This window comes from Capsicum annuum, chromosome 6, assembly GCF_002878395.1.
Source record: "Capsicum annuum cultivar UCD-10X-F1 chromosome 6, UCD10Xv1.1, whole genome shotgun sequence".
NCBI lineage: Eukaryota > Viridiplantae > Streptophyta > Magnoliopsida > Solanales > Solanaceae > Capsicum > Capsicum annuum.
Window position 1 is genome coordinate 197254434 of NC_061116.1, and position 19410 is coordinate 197273843.

The 19410-nt window shown below is 31.6% G+C and overlaps 1 protein-coding gene across 1 annotated transcript; it reads right to left on the reverse strand.

The window, feature by feature from the left end:
* Nucleotides 1-2082: 2082 nt before the first annotated feature.
* On the reverse strand, nt 2083-18476 carry LOC107874007. Its single transcript, XM_047414501.1, has 7 exons — nt 18385-18476; nt 17571-17694; nt 10008-10183; nt 9592-9644; nt 7565-7617; nt 2556-2699; nt 2083-2422 (listed from the first exon to the last, which is right to left on the reverse strand). Exons 1-7 carry the CDS (start codon nt 18474-18476, stop codon nt 2285-2287), a joined length of 780 nt encoding a protein of 259 aa, XP_047270457.1. The 3' UTR covers nt 2083-2284.
* Nucleotides 18477-19410: the final 934 nt, after the last annotated feature.

A 19410-nucleotide genomic window follows, 5' to 3' on the forward strand; every position in this document is an offset into this window, starting at 1 on the left:
TCGACGGAAGGGCTATTAGCATTTGGATCATCTCTTTTGAAAGATTCCTCCTCCCCGTGTTCATTATTTTCTACTCCTGATTGAGATAACACTTGTAAAGCAAGCTCATAGAGTGGTGGATGTAGCTGAGCTGCTGCATTTGTTCCTTTACTTGGACTTGATTCGATTTCTTTTCTTTCGGGAGCCATGTTATCTTAATTTAACAGGAACATAACATAGATTATAATTTATTAATGCATAACAGTAATATAACAGTTCCAACAGACAACTAATCTATTGCACCAGGTATGTTATCTATTACAACATATAATCGACCTGTTACAATGGATGAGTAATTCGTGGGAACCAAAAAACAACACTATCTGTTGCACCTGGTATTTTATCTGATGCAACACATAACTGACCCATTGCATGGATGAGTAATCCATTGGAAACCATAAAAATAGATCACTAATCTATTGCGCCGGGTATTTTATCTGTTGCAATATATAACCGACCTGTTGCAACGGATGAGTAAACCGTTGGAAAGAATAAAAATAGATCACTAATCTATTGCACCAGGTATGTTATCTGTTGCAACAGATAACCGACCTCTTGCAATGGATGAGTAAGCCGTTAGAAAGAATAAAAACAGTCCTAATCTGTTGCAAAATGAAGAGTAAATCGTTGGAAAGAGTAAAAATAGATCACTAATCAATTATCTGTTGGATCAATATTATTTAGACTTCTTCTAAATAGAAGAGTTATCTGTCGCAACAGATGAATGATCTGTTAGATTGTTCACCTGTTGCATCAAATTTTCATAGTTGTATCAGATTTTTCATCTGTTGCATCAGATTTTCATCTGGTGCATCATATGTTTCATCTATTACATTAGATGTTTCAACTGTAGCAATACTATTTCTACCAAGACAAACAACAAATCAACCCAGCATCACCAACACATCACACACACACACACACTAAGAACATCAACTGTGACAAAAAATCATCAACAAATTCGAATCAACAGTACGACAACAAGAAGAAAAAATACAGAAATGCTAGAAATTAGGGTTTTATTCAGTCCACATTTCAATACCATAAGAGTAGTTGGCTCAAGTTCCTCTGTTTCTTCATAATTTTTTACCTGTGAAAAATAAAATGAAAGGACAAAAAACTCGAAGTTGTTGTCGCCGGAGAAGTATTCACGTCGATTGACGCTTGAAAGTCGAAAAGGAACTCGCCCGACTATTTGTCTCCAGAGGTTAAAGAGAGAAATTTCGCAGAACTGTTGGTTGGGAGAGAGTTGAGAGAAGCTGGAGAGAGAGGAGAGAGTGATTGATTTGGATTGAAGAGGGGTGTGGGTTGGGTTGATTTGTATTTTTGAAAAGATTAGAAAGTTTTAAAAATATTAATCAAGTCCACAATTAACTTAATCAAGTATTCTAATGATGTTTGACCCTATCTGTTGGTCAATGTCACCAATCCTTCATTCATGACTTAAAAACACCTTTCCTTCAATTTTCTCATGAATGTAATTAGAAAGTGACTCAAATTGTCATTATCAGTAAAATTGTTTGTTCTTTTTTTGTAAAAAAAAATAGTAAAGAGAATCTTCGTCTCTGTTAAATATAGATTTCAAGATTCAATAAAAACTTTTAGTAACACGGACAAGCTTTATGAAGCAGCTTTATGCGAAAAGAAATGAAAAAGTCCTACTCGATACTAAGAAAGGCACATAACTACTTAATTTTTTTTAACTATTTCTTCAATTAACGAAATAAAAGAGAATAAATAAGATTCATTTAGCTCATTTGGAAGGATTCACTATGGAAAATTGTATCAATGCCTTATTAATATCACAATCTACTTTTTATTTTTCTTTCATGGCAGGATTCACTTATGTAATCAAATAATCAAGTCTCCTCTTAAAATCAATGATTTTATGCAGGAAGACAAGTTAGACGAAAATACTAAAATGTGTTTGCTTACTGATTATCCATTATAAGAAAGTCTTGAATTCTGGATCCATTTACAACATATGTTGGTGAATCAGCATTCAGCACGATAGCGAGCATATCTAGTGAATAGAAGACATAAATAAATAAATAAACATATAAGTAAAGATATTGTCATAATAATCATAAAAAATATAGGAGTTAAATATAAGAATGCCAAATTCACAGGTATCAGGTAAACGATCCAGATTGTGAAATGATGCGAGAGTAAGTTGGGTTGGAGGTGGCAGGGAAACTTCTGGAGGATTTACTTCTTCTATAGGTTCAACAATGGTCTTCATCAATTATCCAAGTAAAGTCATTAATATGCCATTTGATTTCTTAACAGTTGCGACAGACACCAAGTACGTATGAAAGGGGTGGAGTAGATCTGCAAAGTAATTTATATCACCACCGAAGATAATGCATTGAACTTGGGTTTCCTGTGGAAAGTATAAATCAATAAGATTTTGTAAAATAATAATATTTTGTAGAAATAAGATAAAGATTAAATTGCATGCTTTTTGACGATGAAATTACATTTAATATACAAATCAAAATTAAAAGTAATTGTACCTCTTCATCTTGGAGAAGTAATAGTTGATATTTTTTTTTGCTTTGGCCATCTCTTGGACGTCCCTTGTCAATGACTTGTACTTTGCAAATCCATTCACCTGTTGCTGGAGTAATTTTATTGATATTGAGTCTTTCTGTCATTTGCTGTTGAATAAAAATTGTAAAATATTATTAAAATGATATAAATAAATGCACTACATTGTAGTACAAGATAACATTAAATGATTGTGAAACAGAACCACACATATCACAAAATTTTCTTCAAATTTAAAAATATCAACATGTCTAGTTGTTTAAATGAACTGAAAAATATTTACCTTTGATAATAAAAATTTTAATTTAAGAAAAGCTTTTGCAATAACTTCGTCATATCTATAATAGGTGTACAACAATCATCATGATTATCAATTGTGGGAGGTCTTATTAATACTTTTACATTATTTGAACTTTTGGCTCTTGATAAAGCAACATATAATTGACCATGAGAAAATACAGGTTCTCTTAGATAAATTCCAGCAAAATCTAGAGTTTGACCCTGAGCTTTATTAATAGTTATAGCAAAACATAATCGTATTAGAAATTGTGTTCTTTTAAATTGAAAGGACATTTTTTCATCCTGGGAAGTCAATATTGGTATACGTGAAATAAACACATGGGTATTTTTAAAGTCACCACTGGATATTGTAGCACTAATAAGATGTGCTTTGAAATCATTACATATTAATCGTGTTCCATTGCACAAACCTTCTGAAGGATTTAAATTTCGTAGTAATATAATGAGGCAATTTTTTTTAAAAGATAATTTGTAAGGAGGTAATCCTGTAGGACTTAAGGTATGCATTAAATCTTCATATTTACTTTGATCGTTTGAATCATGAGTTTCGTCAGTAGCTACATATACTTTTGTCGTGCCTAAAAATTGAGTAATCAACATTTCATTTATTTCATCTACAAAGTCATTTTTTGTTGTTAGAATAGCACGAGAAGTAATAAAGGAAATATTTGAATGAGATGCATATAAATTGGGATAAGTAATTTGAAATAAATGATTTAAGAAGTTTTTCTCAGTAGTAAATGAAATAATTAAAGAGCGGGGAATTTTAATTTTACCTTGACTATTTCTTTTCTCATTTCCATTACCAATTCTCATCAAATAGTCACAAAACGCAGGATCGGTTTTAGCTCGCATGTTTTCTATTAATCATAATTTTTGAAGTTGATTCCAAATTTTAAAACACAGTAAGCTTTCATGAACAAAATCTTCTTTTTTGCCACTGTGAATAACTAGAAGAGTTTGTCTAAAATCTCCACTTAGTACAATAAATTTTCCACCAAAAAGAATTTTTGTTTCCATTAGGTCTCTAAGAAGTAAATCTAAAGCTTCAATCATTTGCTTTTTCGCCATTGAAACTTCATTCCATACTATTAACTTTGCATCACGAATTAAAGATGCCAATGCACTTTGTTTACTGATATTACAACTGAATTCCATCAATATCTATTGGTAGTTTAAAGCGAGAATGAGCAATTCAACCTCCCGGAAGAAGTGAAGCTGCAACGCCAGAATTTGCAGTTGCTAAAGCTATAAATCATCTATGTCTTACGGTAGCAAATAATGCACAATATAAAAAGCTTTTACCAATTCCGCCAGGGCCATCAATAAAGAAAACTCCTGGTTTATTGAAGAACACTTTATCGAGAATTATATTATAGGCTATTCGTTGTTCTTTATTTAATTTAGTGTGTAGGAATAGATCATCTTCAGTTACACTAATATTTCTTTCAAAATGCACATATTTAGCTTCTTTTGCTATTACAGATGCTTTAATAATTTCTGAAATTAAATGACATTCATTAATATCACGTGTAAAGAATATCATTAACATGATTTAATACTTTATAATGTATTTCTAAGGAAGATAGATTTAAGTATTTTTTGAAATTTCTGACATTGGACATTTAAATTTGTCCCAAAGTTCTTTGGGATTATTTGGATTACAATAAACTAATAGTACAACAAACAAATGTCTTAAACTGGATGGCATTTGATAACTAACTGCTTCAGACATACATTGCACTAAGTTATTGTCACAAAGCAGCAACCCTCTTTTTTCTGCAGATTTTCTAAATGTAGCACAAAGTTCACCACTTACAGTTAACAAATCGTCATATGATTTAGGTCCTCGCACATTCATTAAAAGTAATCTCAAGTAGTATCTTTCACCTTCGGTTGGATGACATGTCACGATGCGGACAATCGCATCTTTCAACCGACGACGCGTCCACATTTTGTATGTTGTCGACCACATAAAATATTCAGGAAATTTTCGATATGATAAATTTAAATTCTTGACTTCTATATTTATTTTATTTATTAAGAAAAATTTAGTTAACATAATTTTTTTAATCATTGGATTATTTATGATTGTATTAATATTTTCTGTATTTTTAAAGGAAACAAGTTGTTGTCCATCAAGATGGAGTTGTAAATGATAAACGCATGGATTCATTTCACTGGTGGGTAAAGCAAATATGCGCCATGCAGCTTCAGGTGGTGAGACCCATCTAGCTGATTAATATTCTTTTATTTCGTCTATTTCTATATTTCTATTGTCATCATGTAAACGAAATATAATTTTGTCATGTCCTTTGCAAATGTATTTAACAATTTTAATATCAGAACAAATTTCCACATTTATATGACAACTAAATTTGCATAGCAGAAATGGATTGTAAGGTACAACCCACGAATTATCAAGAAGTTGGGTACCTATTTTTATACATGTTCCAGTGTTTCATCTTCTATAAATTGGATATGAATTTTTTCCTTTACATGTTTGTTCGAAAAATTCTTTAAGGTATTTAAATTTACAATAACCTTTATTTTTCATACAAGGACATGTCAGATTTAATTCACCGCAAGGACCATGTATCATGTGTAGAGTCACAAGTTCAAACAAATGGGGATCAGTTTCAATATTTGATAACTAAGCACAAACAAATTGATCATATGCTTCAGGGGTTAGTAATTTGTATTTTTCTTCAAGTATAATAAGAAAATGGGCACGAGGAAGACCACGTATTTGGAATTCAATTGTATACATAAATGCAGTAATTTTACCAAACATATGAGTTTTTACTATATCTTTTTTTAGTTCTTCTAGTTTTGCTCGAAATACTTGACAAATTAAATCAAGTCTATTATAAGCTTCATCAGTTGAAAATAGATTTTGTTTAAGTTCAGGCCAAGAGGGATTACAAGTCATAGTTAAAAATATATCAGGTCTTCCAAAATGCTGCACTAAAGCTATAACATCCATATATCGACATCACATATCTCTAGGTCCTCCTGTGAAACTAATAGGGATTATTCTATTTTTACCTACTCGAGAAGGTTCTCTTTCACCACGTCGTAATGTATCTAGAAGTCCTCCTAACACATCAATTCTAAATAAGTCTTGATTAAGAGTGGCAAAGTCTAGTCTTTGGGTTTCAATTTTTATACATTGATCAACAATGTACTGTTGAAATAATCTACCTGAATGTAAAATTATATCACCATCATCTCTTATTTGAAGTTTGTAACAATAATATTCATGACAAGAAATGTTATCTCTTTTTCTTTTACCTTTTAGTATAACTTCGTCTTCTAAGCTAAGAAAGTTATCAATCGAAACCATATTCTTTATGCTCGGTAATTGATCATGTTCACAATATATTTGTGTTGTAGAAGAGTTAATGGGAGGTTTAATTCGCTTGATACCACAATGCCATCCATTTTGACCGTAAGGAAATAACATTAGATATTGTAATGAATCATAGCAACCGTAGTAATAGTTTACTAGTTAACTTCTATTGCTTTTTGTATATATTCGAATATGAGGAACAGAAACACAATTATTCATATCTTGTTCAACCCATATTCCTGCAATCTCTGATGTAATTGGTAAATTATATGTTCATTGATTTAGACCAGCATCACATTTAAGTGCGATATAAAAATCAGACAACTGCGGCATATCAATTAAAGATTTTAAAAATATTGAATATGGATTAACTTGTAATATTTCCATTAATTTTTTAACAACCTGTTCATTTATTTTGTTTGAACAAGCCATTCGGTTGCGCAACTCATTTTCACTGTCAAAATAGTACAGTTGCAAGTTTTTTCCATTTTCATCACTTGGTATTAAATCATTTATGAAATGATACATCTTTCCTTGAACTCGAAATGTCTGAATACCATTATTTCTTTTTGACAACTCTTTATCATAAGAAACTCCCAAAGACGTTACGGCAAATATGTTGTTGTATGTTCTTATGTAAGTTCGAAAGTCTTTTGATTCTGCAGTATTTCCTAAATAAAGAATTCTCAATTCTGTTAGAAGTTGATGAAAAATTAGTTTAATTGCACCTTTACCACAGCAAAATGCAGGTGACTCATATTCAAATCTTTTTGCACCACAAAAATTATATTTTGGAACAGATTTCAACATGATATAATCTATAGACACTTGTGCAGGTATTGTGTCGCTATAATATTGTTTACCAGTACTTGATGTTGATCCTGGCGTGAAAATATAGTCAGTATTATATCAATATCAATGTTGTAAAAAAAAAATGGTACAACGATGTTCTAACCTCGTTCAAACTGAACAAGTTCAGTTTTTGAAAGAAGTGGTTGGTGTTCGGTTGAACTGGTTGAGCCGACAACAAATTGTTGATGACTTGATTCAGTTTTGGGAGTTTGCATTGTTGTGAGAAGATTTTCTTTTTGTAGCTTGCATCATTTTATATAATTCGTGACGTCTAGCTTTTTTATCTTCATGTGTTTTTGTGAAATGTTGATCATTTTTTTTGTTTTTAATTGACATTGCAACATAAACTGTGTAAAACAGATCAACATATACACATACATTTACCATATTACCAGCATATAACAAATGTTATATAAGTATAAAAATATACAGCATTTAAAAAATTTAATTTTCATCAGAAATACACATTACCTGATAGTTCAAAACGTATTCAATAGCACGAACACAAAACAAAAGAGCAGAAACTGCAATCGGAAACAGATAGTATCATAGAATGATAGCATAATATCCAATAGAACAAAGCTGAATCATATTACCAGCATATTACAAATGTTATAATAAGTATAAAAATATACCGCATTTAAAAAATTTAATTTTCATCAGAAACACACATTACCTGATAGTTCAAAACGTATTCAATAGCACGAACACAAAACGAAAGAGCAGAGACTGGAATCGAAAACAGATAGTATCATAGAATGATAGCATAATATCAAATAGAACAAAGCTGAATCATAAATAAAAATCAACACATATGAGAAATTCAATTTACAATTCTACAATATGCAAATTTTACTAATCCAAATGACATAAAACTCAAAACTTTATTAAACCCAAATCATATAAATAAAAAATCAAGATAGTACAGTCATAAAAACTCTAATTTCACTAATCAAAATCATATAAGTGAAAATTTTAGATTCAACAATTAAGGAGAATTATTAGAACCATGTAGCACACGTGTCAGAAGCTTAAATTTTATGACTCCCTAGAGTATCATGTTCATTACAAATATTGATTTAGTACAAGAAAGTTTAATGTTGTTTGGTTAATGTTCACATATGTTTCCTTCTATCACCTGTTTAATGCCGGCTGTGCTATTTAAAGCATAGCAAATTTGTAAACAACTTGATACACAAAAAATTGAGAAAAGCTATCAAACGTAGTCAAATTATTCAGTAGCAAGAACACAAAGCGAGAGCGCAGAAACAGTAACTATGAAGATACAATATTTACAAACTAAACTTTCAGGAAGAGAATATTACCAGCTAACTGAAATATACTACAGACCTGTGAGCCGACAATTAGCTAGTAAAAAAATAGAACAAAAACAATAACCCATTAATAGAATTATCCCAAACAAAGTGTATTTTAGCAGAAACTAAACACAATCCAGATAAGAAAACGACAAAAAACAATTAAAAGGAGGAGCATTTACCCCTAAATGAGCCCAAAAAACGAAGAAAAACCTTTTCTATTACACAAAAAATCAAACTCACAACTAAATGTTTTTCACCAGAAATTAAGCGCAACCCAGATGGTCGTCAATATCAATTCCGCTCCATGTAGATCTAATTAGACTAAATTAGACTTACCCAGATGAGAAATTAAATTCTATAGTTATAAAAGCTAAAACTTTACAAGCCTAAGGAGGAAGGCGGGGAGCCTGTGGATGATAAATAAGTAAACTGACTATCTTTAGAAATCTTGATTCCACCAACCTGAAGAGCAGAAACAACTACTACAACGACTGAATGCTTTAATAGTTTTAAGTTATCAAAAGTCAGCATATTCTCTCTCAAATATTCTTCAGGCTCCAACTGTAGAACCATATCCCTCGTTTTTTGTTTCACAAAAGAATTAACCAAAAAAAAAAGGCCACTAAAGCTACCCCTATACACAGTTTTCGGGGAAGGGCTCTACCACAAGGGTGTTTATTGAGAAGATTTGTATGAATTCTGTTAGACATAATTTTATAGCCATTAAAGTTAATCAAATTACGGGTGATGTCTTCTTCAGTACACAGCTATAATTGTGTTCACTGTATGTTCCTCTTTTCTATATTCCTATGTTGGGTGTGAGATTTCCTACATGATTTCTTCTCCCTATTTGAATAAAACTATTGGCTTAATTCATCACTAAAATTTACCTTGATAACTCCCTAAAGTATCATGTTGATTACAAATATTGATTCAATAGAAGAAAGTTTAATGTTGTTTGATTAATGTTCACATGTATTTTCTTCTATCATCTGTTTAATGCCGACTATGCTATTTAAGGCATTGCAAATTTGTAAACAACTTAATCCATAAAAAATTGACACAAATTATCAAACGTAATCAAATTATTGAGCAGCACGAACACAAAGCGAGAGCGCAAAAATGGTAATTATGAAGATACAATATTTACAAACTAAACTTTCAGGAAGAGAATATTACCTGCTAACTGAAATATACTACAGACCCGCGAGCCGACGATTAGCCAGCAAAAACTGAAGTTACAATAAAGCAAAAACAAAAAAAAAACAATAACCCATAAACAGAATTATCCCAAACAAAATGTATTTAGCAGAAACTAAACACAACCCAGATAAGGGAATGACACGAAAAATTAAACTCACAACTAAATCTTTTTCACCAGAAATTAAGGGCGACCCAGATGAGAAATTATACCAAAATACGATTCTTTCAATTCAATCTAGGTCAGCAAGAGCTAGAAAAATAAAATTGGGCATGCTTCCATTAAAGGTTATTTAAAATTAGAGAGAAAAATTTAACAATGTATTCCTCCATTAACCCAAAATGTTCTTCCATTTTAATCAAAATAAATACATAATATAATAAAAAAAAAGTACCTGTACAGACTACATTCTTCTTCGACCTTCGATACAGGAAGAGGAAAATTAGCGACACAAAGAAGATAAACATCCAAAATTTTTAAGGTTAAATCTGATGAGAAGCTGCTGCCTGTTTGTTGACATTGACCATGTAAGACACGTCTTAGATGTTGAACATATTGACTAAAATGCCCCTATAATAAATTTATTGACAAAGAAGCAGACATGTCAAAGTAACCTTCGAATATAGAGAACTAGGTGACCTACCAATGTTGATACTTAAAAATTCCATAATATATGTAATTTGAGTATTTAATTAAAACCTTCATTTAAGTTGGTAATTTAAGGCGACTTACCAATATTTAATTGGTAATTTAAGTTGTTAATAGGATACCCATAAGATTTTGATAGTCAATCAAATACTTTATATTTTAAAAAATTTTTAGTTGATAATTATTGCGGTTAATATACCTTTTTACGTATTTTTTTGAAATATATAACAAATTATTTATTTTTCAGATATTTTAATTTGTTAACTATGACAATTTATAGTACTTTTTATGTAATTTATAAATCATATATTTTTTAAATAAATAACAGATTAATTATTTTTTTAGATATTTTAAGTTATTAACTATTGTAATTTATAATACCTTTTTGACATTGTAATTTACTATTTTAAGTTGTTAGCTAGTTCATAATACTCTCCCTGTACAAGTTTTTATGACATTTATAGTCAATTATATTTTAAAACTAATTTAAGTTTTAAATTATCATGATTTATAATAATTTTTCTTCTATTCCAATTTAAAAGACACTGATATAATTTTGATGTCAATCAAATACCACGATTGAAGCAGCAAAGTAGGCATGTCTTAAATGACTCATAATAACTAATTAGATTTGATATAATAAAAATACTTCTGAAAAAAGTCGAAGTAGACCTCATATAAGATGTCAAATTAATTCAAAATATTATTGAGGTAATTTATTATTTTATATCTATTTTATCTTTTTTATTAAATATTATTAATTTTTTAATATTTAAATGATCTCTAATAATTAATTAGGGGTGTTATAGTAAAATTACGATTGAAGCAATTGAAGCAAACTTGTCATAAATGTCTATTTTAATTTTTAATTAAATATTATTAATTTTTTAATACTTAAATGTCATATAATAATTAATTAGGAATAATATAGTAAAATCATGGAGGAAGCAAACAGGTGACAAGCTGACATGTCAACGGAGTGGAGCCCAATGTTGATACTTAAAAATTCCACAATATGTGTGATTTCAACATTTAATTAAAACCTTCATTTATTTAGTTGATAATTTAAGATGTTAATATGACATCCATAAAATTTCGAGAGTCAACCAAATATTTTATATTTTAAAATTTTTTTAGTTGTTAATTATTGTGGTTAATATATTTTTTACGTAATTTTTTGAAATATATAACAAATTAATTTAAGTTGTTAACTATGACAATTTATAGTACTTTTTATGTAATTTATAAATCATATATTTTTTTGAATATATAACAGATTAATTATTTTTTAGATATTAAGTTATTAACTATTGTAATTTATAATACCTTTTTGACATTGTAATTTACTATTTTAAGTTGTTAGCTAATTTATAATACTCTTCCTGTACAAATTTTTATGGCATTAATAGTCAATTATATTTTAAAAATAATTTAAGTTTTAAATTATCATGATTTATAATAATTTTTCTTCTATTTCAATTTAAAAGACATTGATATAATTTTGATGTCAATCAAATACCAAGATTGAAGCAGCAAAGTGGGCATGTCTTAAATGATTCATAATAACTAATTAGATTTGATGTTATAAAAAACTTATGAAAAAAGTCGAAGTAGACCTCATATAAGATGTCAAATTAATTCAAAATATTATTGAGGTAATTTATTATTTTATATCTATTTTATCTTTTTTATTAAATATTATTATTTTTTTAATATTTAAATGATCTCTAATAATTAATTAGGGGTGATATAGTAAAATTACGATTGAAGCAGTTGAAGCAGACTTGTCATAAATGTCTATTTTAAAATTTTAATTAAATATTATTAATTTTTTAATACTTAAATGTCATATAATAATTAATTAGAGATGATATAGTAAAATCACGAAGAAAGTTGATAGGTGACAAGCTGACATGTCGACGGAGTGGAATCTGCTTGAGCAGCTCCACTCCCACTTATTATATAGGAGAATATATATATACATATATCGTAGAAATGTGAAGGGTAAACTTTAGCCAAACTCACATACCGGGAGAAAATAGTAGTAACCAACTCTTCACTTGTATATAATAGAAATATATATAGAACTAGTGTAATTACACAAGATTTATTGTGGTTGTTCTATATGTAACCATTATGAATACTTGTTTTTTCGTCACTTCAAATAAAGTTCACACTTGGTGAATAAACACACTAACGCTAAAAATGGGTTTGTGATTCTAAATTTGAAGCAAAAGAACCTATATTGGGCTGGAGGCTGGTGAAAAACAAAGACAACCTTCGGGCCCATTAGATTGGGCTTCGACTGTATTTCAAATTAAACGTCGAGGTTGAAGCAGAATTAGTGGTGGGGTCAGGATTTTTACTAAGAGAGTTTAAAATCGAAAAAAGTAAACAGAAGAACTAGCAGAAGTGAGTTCAACATCTACTATATATATACATAAAAATAATTTTAACCGTATATAAATAGTAGAATTTATCGGCGAAGAGGGTTTGGACAAGCCCTTTGGCTATAAGCTGGCTCCACCCCTAAGCAAATGAGTCTCATGTGTATCATTTGTATATCATACTAGTGCGGATAAACACGTGCTACGTACGGACCCAATATTTTTTTCTTTTAAGTGATGTTAATTGAGTAATTTAATTTTTTCCTATCTAAAATAAGTTACAAATTAATGTAAGAATAAATCATTTCATTATGTATAAAATGAATATCTGATAGATATTATTAATATTGAATTTCAAGTGATGTGAATTAAAAAAAAAAAAGGGCAGCCCGGTGTGTTGACACCTAATTTTTGCCCCCCCACGACTAAATTTAATCCTGAGTTTCTTCAGTTTTTAATAAACTAAAATAATTATTTTATCAAAAAAAAAAAAACTTAAAATATTTTTTGTACGTAATTTTGTCATTTTAAGTAGCGATTATATACTATCATGTTCCGTTAGATGAGATTATATAATTTGTTACTTAAATATTTATTTTACAAAATATCGGATTTAATTAAGGCTTATCTTGAAAATAAATTCAAATGATTAAAATCTTAATTTAAATATAATTTATTCTCAAAAATAATTTATTTGGATAAATATGCATTCATTTTATTAAATCAAGAAGCTCGGGATTAAAAAAGGTGTTAATTCTTATCGAATTTTAATTTAATTTAGCCAATCTATTAGATTTGACCATAATTGAAAATTGGTCATAATTGCAATGCAATTCGTCAATTAATTTTTAATTTGGTCAAAATAAATAAATATGACTAAATTTTAAATTTCAATTGGGGTTATATTTTAAATAACCCCAAAATTCTCAAGAACTCTCATAACTTTTACCCAATTTCCATTAAAAAATAAATTCAAATTATACTATTCCCCCAACTTTGTCCTTTTCCAATTTTGAAATTCAAAGATTGTACTACATTGTACTATTTCCCCCCACATTATCTTCCACCTCACCTTATCTTTAATTTTTACATTCCAAAACCCCCCCTAAATGTTTTTTCTCCCACAGTGGTAGATGACAAGAAATAAATCTCTATCCTTTCCTATAAATACTTTTCTCCCACATTGGTGAAAAAAAAAAATACCCCATTCTCGCCTATAAATACTACCACTACTTTGGTAGAGAGAGGAGGGGAGAAGGAAGAAAAAAAAAGGCTAGAAAGGTGAAAAAAATCCTTTTGAGCAAAAATAGTTATTTTTATTTAGTAAAAATTTTTGTTTCATAAATTGATCGACTAATCAAAATTTTTGAGTTGCCGGCGACGTTTTTCGGTGGTGGTTGATTCCAACGAAGCTCGTAGTCTCATTTTGCTGCCCCCAAAAAGGTAAACACACCTTTTTTTTATTTTAATTTTTATTATTATTTTCTTCTTCATCTTTTTTCTTCTTCGTAGTTCGTAGATATAATTTTATTTGCTGGGATTGTATGCTGTAGATGGCCTTGAAGGCCCTAGGACGTTGTGGTATCGATATTCTAATTATTTTCATATTCATGATATAAAAATGAGCTAGCAATAGTTGTATGTGCCTTTTTTTACTTTATTCTTTGATTATTTTGGATAAAGTTTCAATCTTTGCTTAAAAGATGTATTTATGCTTTGTTTAAACTCATTGTTGTTGGATACATTTATTTTTAGTATGTAAAGTTATTTTCTTTATGTTTAGAAGAATAGTTAATGTTGAATGTTTTGTCTTTTCACCTTATTCTTTGATTATTTGAATAAAGTTTAGATCTTTACTTGAAAAACGATACTCATGTCTTGTTTAAACTTATTGTTGGTAGATATATTTGTTTTTAGCATGTAAAGTTATTTCCTTTATGTTGAAAAGAATAGATAATATTGATTGTTTCTCTTTTTTTACTTTATTTTTTGATTATTTTGGATAAAGTTTAGATCTTTACTTGAAAAACAATACCCATGTCTTGTTTAAACTTATTGTTGGTAGATATGTTTTTTATAGCATGTAAAGTTGTTTATTTTATGTTGGAAGAATAGTTATTATTATTTGTTGCGCCTTAATAAAAATAGTAATTAGTTAAGTCAAGAATTTTTCATTTGCTTACTAATTATTTTAATGGATTTCAAAACGCTCATATAAGATATGAAGTGCTAACTTTATTTTTCATCCAAGATGTTTACTCTTCTTTGTTCGCACGTTATCTTTTCAAAATGATAAGAAAGTTCGAACTTTTGCGGCTAAATAAAATTATTTGGATATTTTTGACTCATGCATAGTATGATTGTGAAACTTTTGTTTTGCATTTTTTATTTGTTGACTCTCATTCTTGTGCAAGTGTCCTTATTCTTGTCGTTCAAAAATTGGTTCTTGATAGTTTCTTTTACTTTGAAATATGTCACTTTTATGCCTTAAACATATATTAATTTCTTTATCTTTTCTTTGCATGCAAAAAAATATCTCGAATCCAAATGGACTCCTCTCCTCTTGCATTTCATAATGGGTAAATGAGACTCACCCCTTCGAGTCAAGTTCGAAGTTTAAACCCAAGGTCCACTACATGGCGTGCGGGTGCTAGAAGATAGACGAAGAAGGAAAATGGGTCAAAACCCATTGATGAGGTCACTAAGAGACTTGAAAAGTCTCAATTTTTATTATTGTCTTCTTTTTATTTATTCATTTAGTCATTTATTCATTCATTCATTCATTCATTTCGGCCTCGAAGCCAAAGTTGTATTTGATACAGGTAGAGCAGGACTCGAGCCAAAGGCTCTAAAAATAGTTTAGGACAAGTGAAATGGGTCGGAAGCCCAACTAGACTAGGACAGGTCTCGTTGATTTGACCCAATGGCCTAAATCCTTTACTTTCTCCTCCCTTCCTCTTTAATGTGTTTATTTGTTTATTAGTTCTGTTTAGACTTAGTTAAAATCCCTACTAAGTCGCCTAAATCTATTTTACACAAGTCTTTTTTTTTGAAAAAAATCAAATCACTATTTCAACAAATTAATCTTTTCAAAGTTAATCAAAAGACGATTTTCAAACAGTCCGGATAACCGCAAGTTAGCGGACGTTTTAGGTGCCTAACACCTTTCTAAAATGTTAATAGGAACCGCTTATCTAGAATCTCTAACTTAAAATGATTTTCTTGTTTTGAATCGTTTGAAGTAACTTTTATAAAGGTTCTTAATTCCTTTTCAAAATTAAGTGGCGAATCTCTTTCAACAGCCAAAATTTCTCTGCAAAACAGAAATGGCGACTCTGTTGGGGACCTTTAACTAGGTTCTAACCAAATGATTGATTCGTCTTTTGATTAACTGTTTATGTGTTCCGATTATGTAAAGTTTAATTATCGAATCTCATGGAATATTCCTGCATCTTATAAACTGTTTTGGGGTTTCGTGGATGTCCCAGCCCCTATTGTTCAATTCCAAAATGTGTTGGAAATACGAACAACTTATCAGCACGTGAGTCATCTGACGTTGTTCGAATTTTCAAACTCAAGTTGTCCGCTTGAGAACCAATGTTCAAAACCACTCTAGACACCTAGGATAGAACGAAACCAAAACCCTATTTTAGGCATGAGCCTAGGATGACCCAATACCCGAGCGGGGTATTGGGCCTATTAGAATACCTGCCCTACGTCTATTGACCCCGAGTCAATTATAGACGAACCATATTTATGTGTTGAAGAAAATGTATGTCTTTCTAATTCAATCCATTATCCTTTGGAGGTCGGGAAAAAGCTTGATTTACTTACTTTCGTAAGAAAAATTGAAGCAAGTTAAGCAAAAAACTGATCGATTTGGGAGGTTGCATCTAAGGCACAATTTGAGCGCCGACGGATATCACCAATATGAGAAGTGGACAAAGCTAAGAAGTCAAAGGCAGACGAAGGAGCCTCCAGTAGCTAGTTTTTCTATTCTCCCCTGCGCGGGAACTTATCCTTTTTCATGTTATTTCCCTTTTTCCCCAAAGATTGTATCCCTCTTTTGTTATCATTTGTACGCATTTATGCCCGTTTCGTATCTATATAAGTTGGGGTATAATGGATTGACTTTAGGAAAGCATATACTTTCTTCAAAAATCGTTAGGCCTGAACCCTTGGCTCAAAAAGGGTCACCCTAGTTAGGATACACATTATTATAATGTTTTGTGTGCTTGTGGTGTTTGTTTGGATCAAAGGCAATTTTATCCGCTATGCTCCTATGGATGAATTTGTCTAGGACTCAAACAATTCTATATGGTTATTTTCTGTCAAATATTTTTCATTACTTATCACATACGAAAATTAACACATCTGCCTTTAAGTTGTTTTAATTTACAGATAACAGAAATTACTCCATGTTGATATAAGCTGGCAGAACATCCCCACTTCACCCAATCGAAAGCGCACAAAATCCCATCCTCTGACCATCATTCAAAAATGACGAAAAATGACGAAGAAAGCTCACTGACTATCCGGGATAATGTGATAGCAGAACAGAATGAGATGATTGCGGAACTTGCAAGAAAGTTAGAAATGCTTCAGGAAGAAATAAATCGCACTCGAGATTTGGCTAACTTGGCCATCACCTTCAATGCCCGCTCCGGGAGGACACGGGACTCCACTCAAAATTCCTCCCCCCAGCACACCTATTCTCGGGGATCAACCGAATAACGTATCATCCGGCTCTGCTCCTCCATTTGTCCAAAATACTAATCGTGAAAATAATCCAAATGTCTACCATCCACAAAATCCGTCCGTAACCCCACAGAACCCACCTTCGAATCCATTCCCAAATCCTCAAAACACATTTCCAAATCCGCAAGATTCACTCCCAAATCTACAAAATACATCAAACCTACCTTTGAATCCACCAAATTCATGTCTAAATCTACAAAATCCTTCTCAAATTCCGCCAAAGTACTCGCAAAGTCCGCAGAGCCTTCCCAATTTCCAAAACGTCCTTCCCACTTACCAACTAAATTCCTTTCATCCACAAAATCAAGCCTCCCTTCCAAATCCCCTTCAGGCTATTGTATCCCCTGACACCTATGAACCCCTTTCTAATCCCGAGATGGACCATTACGAGGAGAAAGAGAAAAAGTGGAAGGCCCAGCATGAAAGGAATTTACTAGCTATAAAGGGGGAGATCATGAGGATCAAAGAGTCTCATGGAGCCAAGGACCACGACGGTTTGGGGTATGACGATTTATGTGTTCACCCAGGAGTAGATCTACCAGAAGGGTACAAAGTCCCTAAGTTTGTGATGTTTGACGGTACCGAAAATCTAATGATCCATTTAAGAAGGTATTGTGAGCAACTGGTAGGGATAGAGAAAAATGAGGCGCTATTGATGCGCCTATTCAGTCAAAGTTTGAATAGTGAAGCCTTGGAGTGGTTCATGTCTCAGGAGCTGAAAAAGTTGACTGGTTGGAAAACATTGGCCAAGGGTTTCCTTGACCAGTTCGCATTCAACATCGAAATAGTCCCTGACCGGTATTCACTAGATCGAATCAAACAAAATAGCGTTGAGAGTTTTTGAGACTATGCTTTTTGTTGGAGGAAAGAAGCTGCCAAATTGCAACCCCCCATGTCTGAGGAGGAAATGGTATCCGTGTTCTCTCGCGCTCAAGAAGGAGAATATTATACCAGGATGGTGTCCGCTGTCAGAGCAACCTTTGCGGTTTGGTAAAAATAGGAGAATCATTGGAAGAAGGTATTCGAACAGGATAAATTGCCAAAACCCCGACATCATCTGAAATTGCCATGTTTTCTAAGAAGAAGAAGGAAGAGGTAGGTGCATTTTTTGCCAATTTTGTTATAAAATTGAAACAGCGGTTCAACTCAAGAAACGTTTTATCTTCCCCGCCATCACCTAACCTTTCACACGCATTCTACGTCCACCCCCAATACCAAACTCCACTCCCAAACATCCACTATCATACCAAGCTCCACAGTCAGATATCTTTCCCCAATACCTAGTTCTACCTCCAAATTATCAGTCTCATTTCCAAACTACTCCCTCAAATAGCCGAACAAATTTCCAAACACCTCCAAATTACCACAAAGTACCCCCTCCTACAAACCTAAGCCCGTAAAACCCCCAACGTCCAAACCACAAAAAGAAACCTCCCAAAACTTCACCCCACTAGCTGAAAGTCGCACCTAATTGTTTGAAAGATTGAAGAATGCTGGTCATTTACAACCAGTATAGCCAAATCCTGTCAATCCTAGCTTCCGGTTTTATCACCCTGATAAAAAATGTACCTATCATTCAGGGGCAGCAGGGCATAGTACCGAGGACTGTCTTATCTTGAAACACAGAATCCAAGATCTGATTGATCAAAAGGTCATCACGCTCCAGGCACCTACTCCAAATGTTAGCAGTAATCCACTGCCCAACCATGGGGGATCTACAGTTAACATGATTGAAATAGAAGGCGAATGGGCATCTGACAAGACCATTACCTAGGTGAACTTCGAAAAGTGCAAAAGGGCAGAAGAGGTAGGAAAAATAGAGAAAGCTGTGGCTGCCTTAATTATCAGCGAGAAAGACTCATTTATAATAATGACTGCACTAACTCAAGTGTACGCTCCCCCTCCAAAGAAAAAATTTATTGTGCAAACCACCGCTGCCCAAGGAATGACGCGATCAGGACGATGTTACATCCCTGAGGAATTGACCAACAAGAAAGATTCACA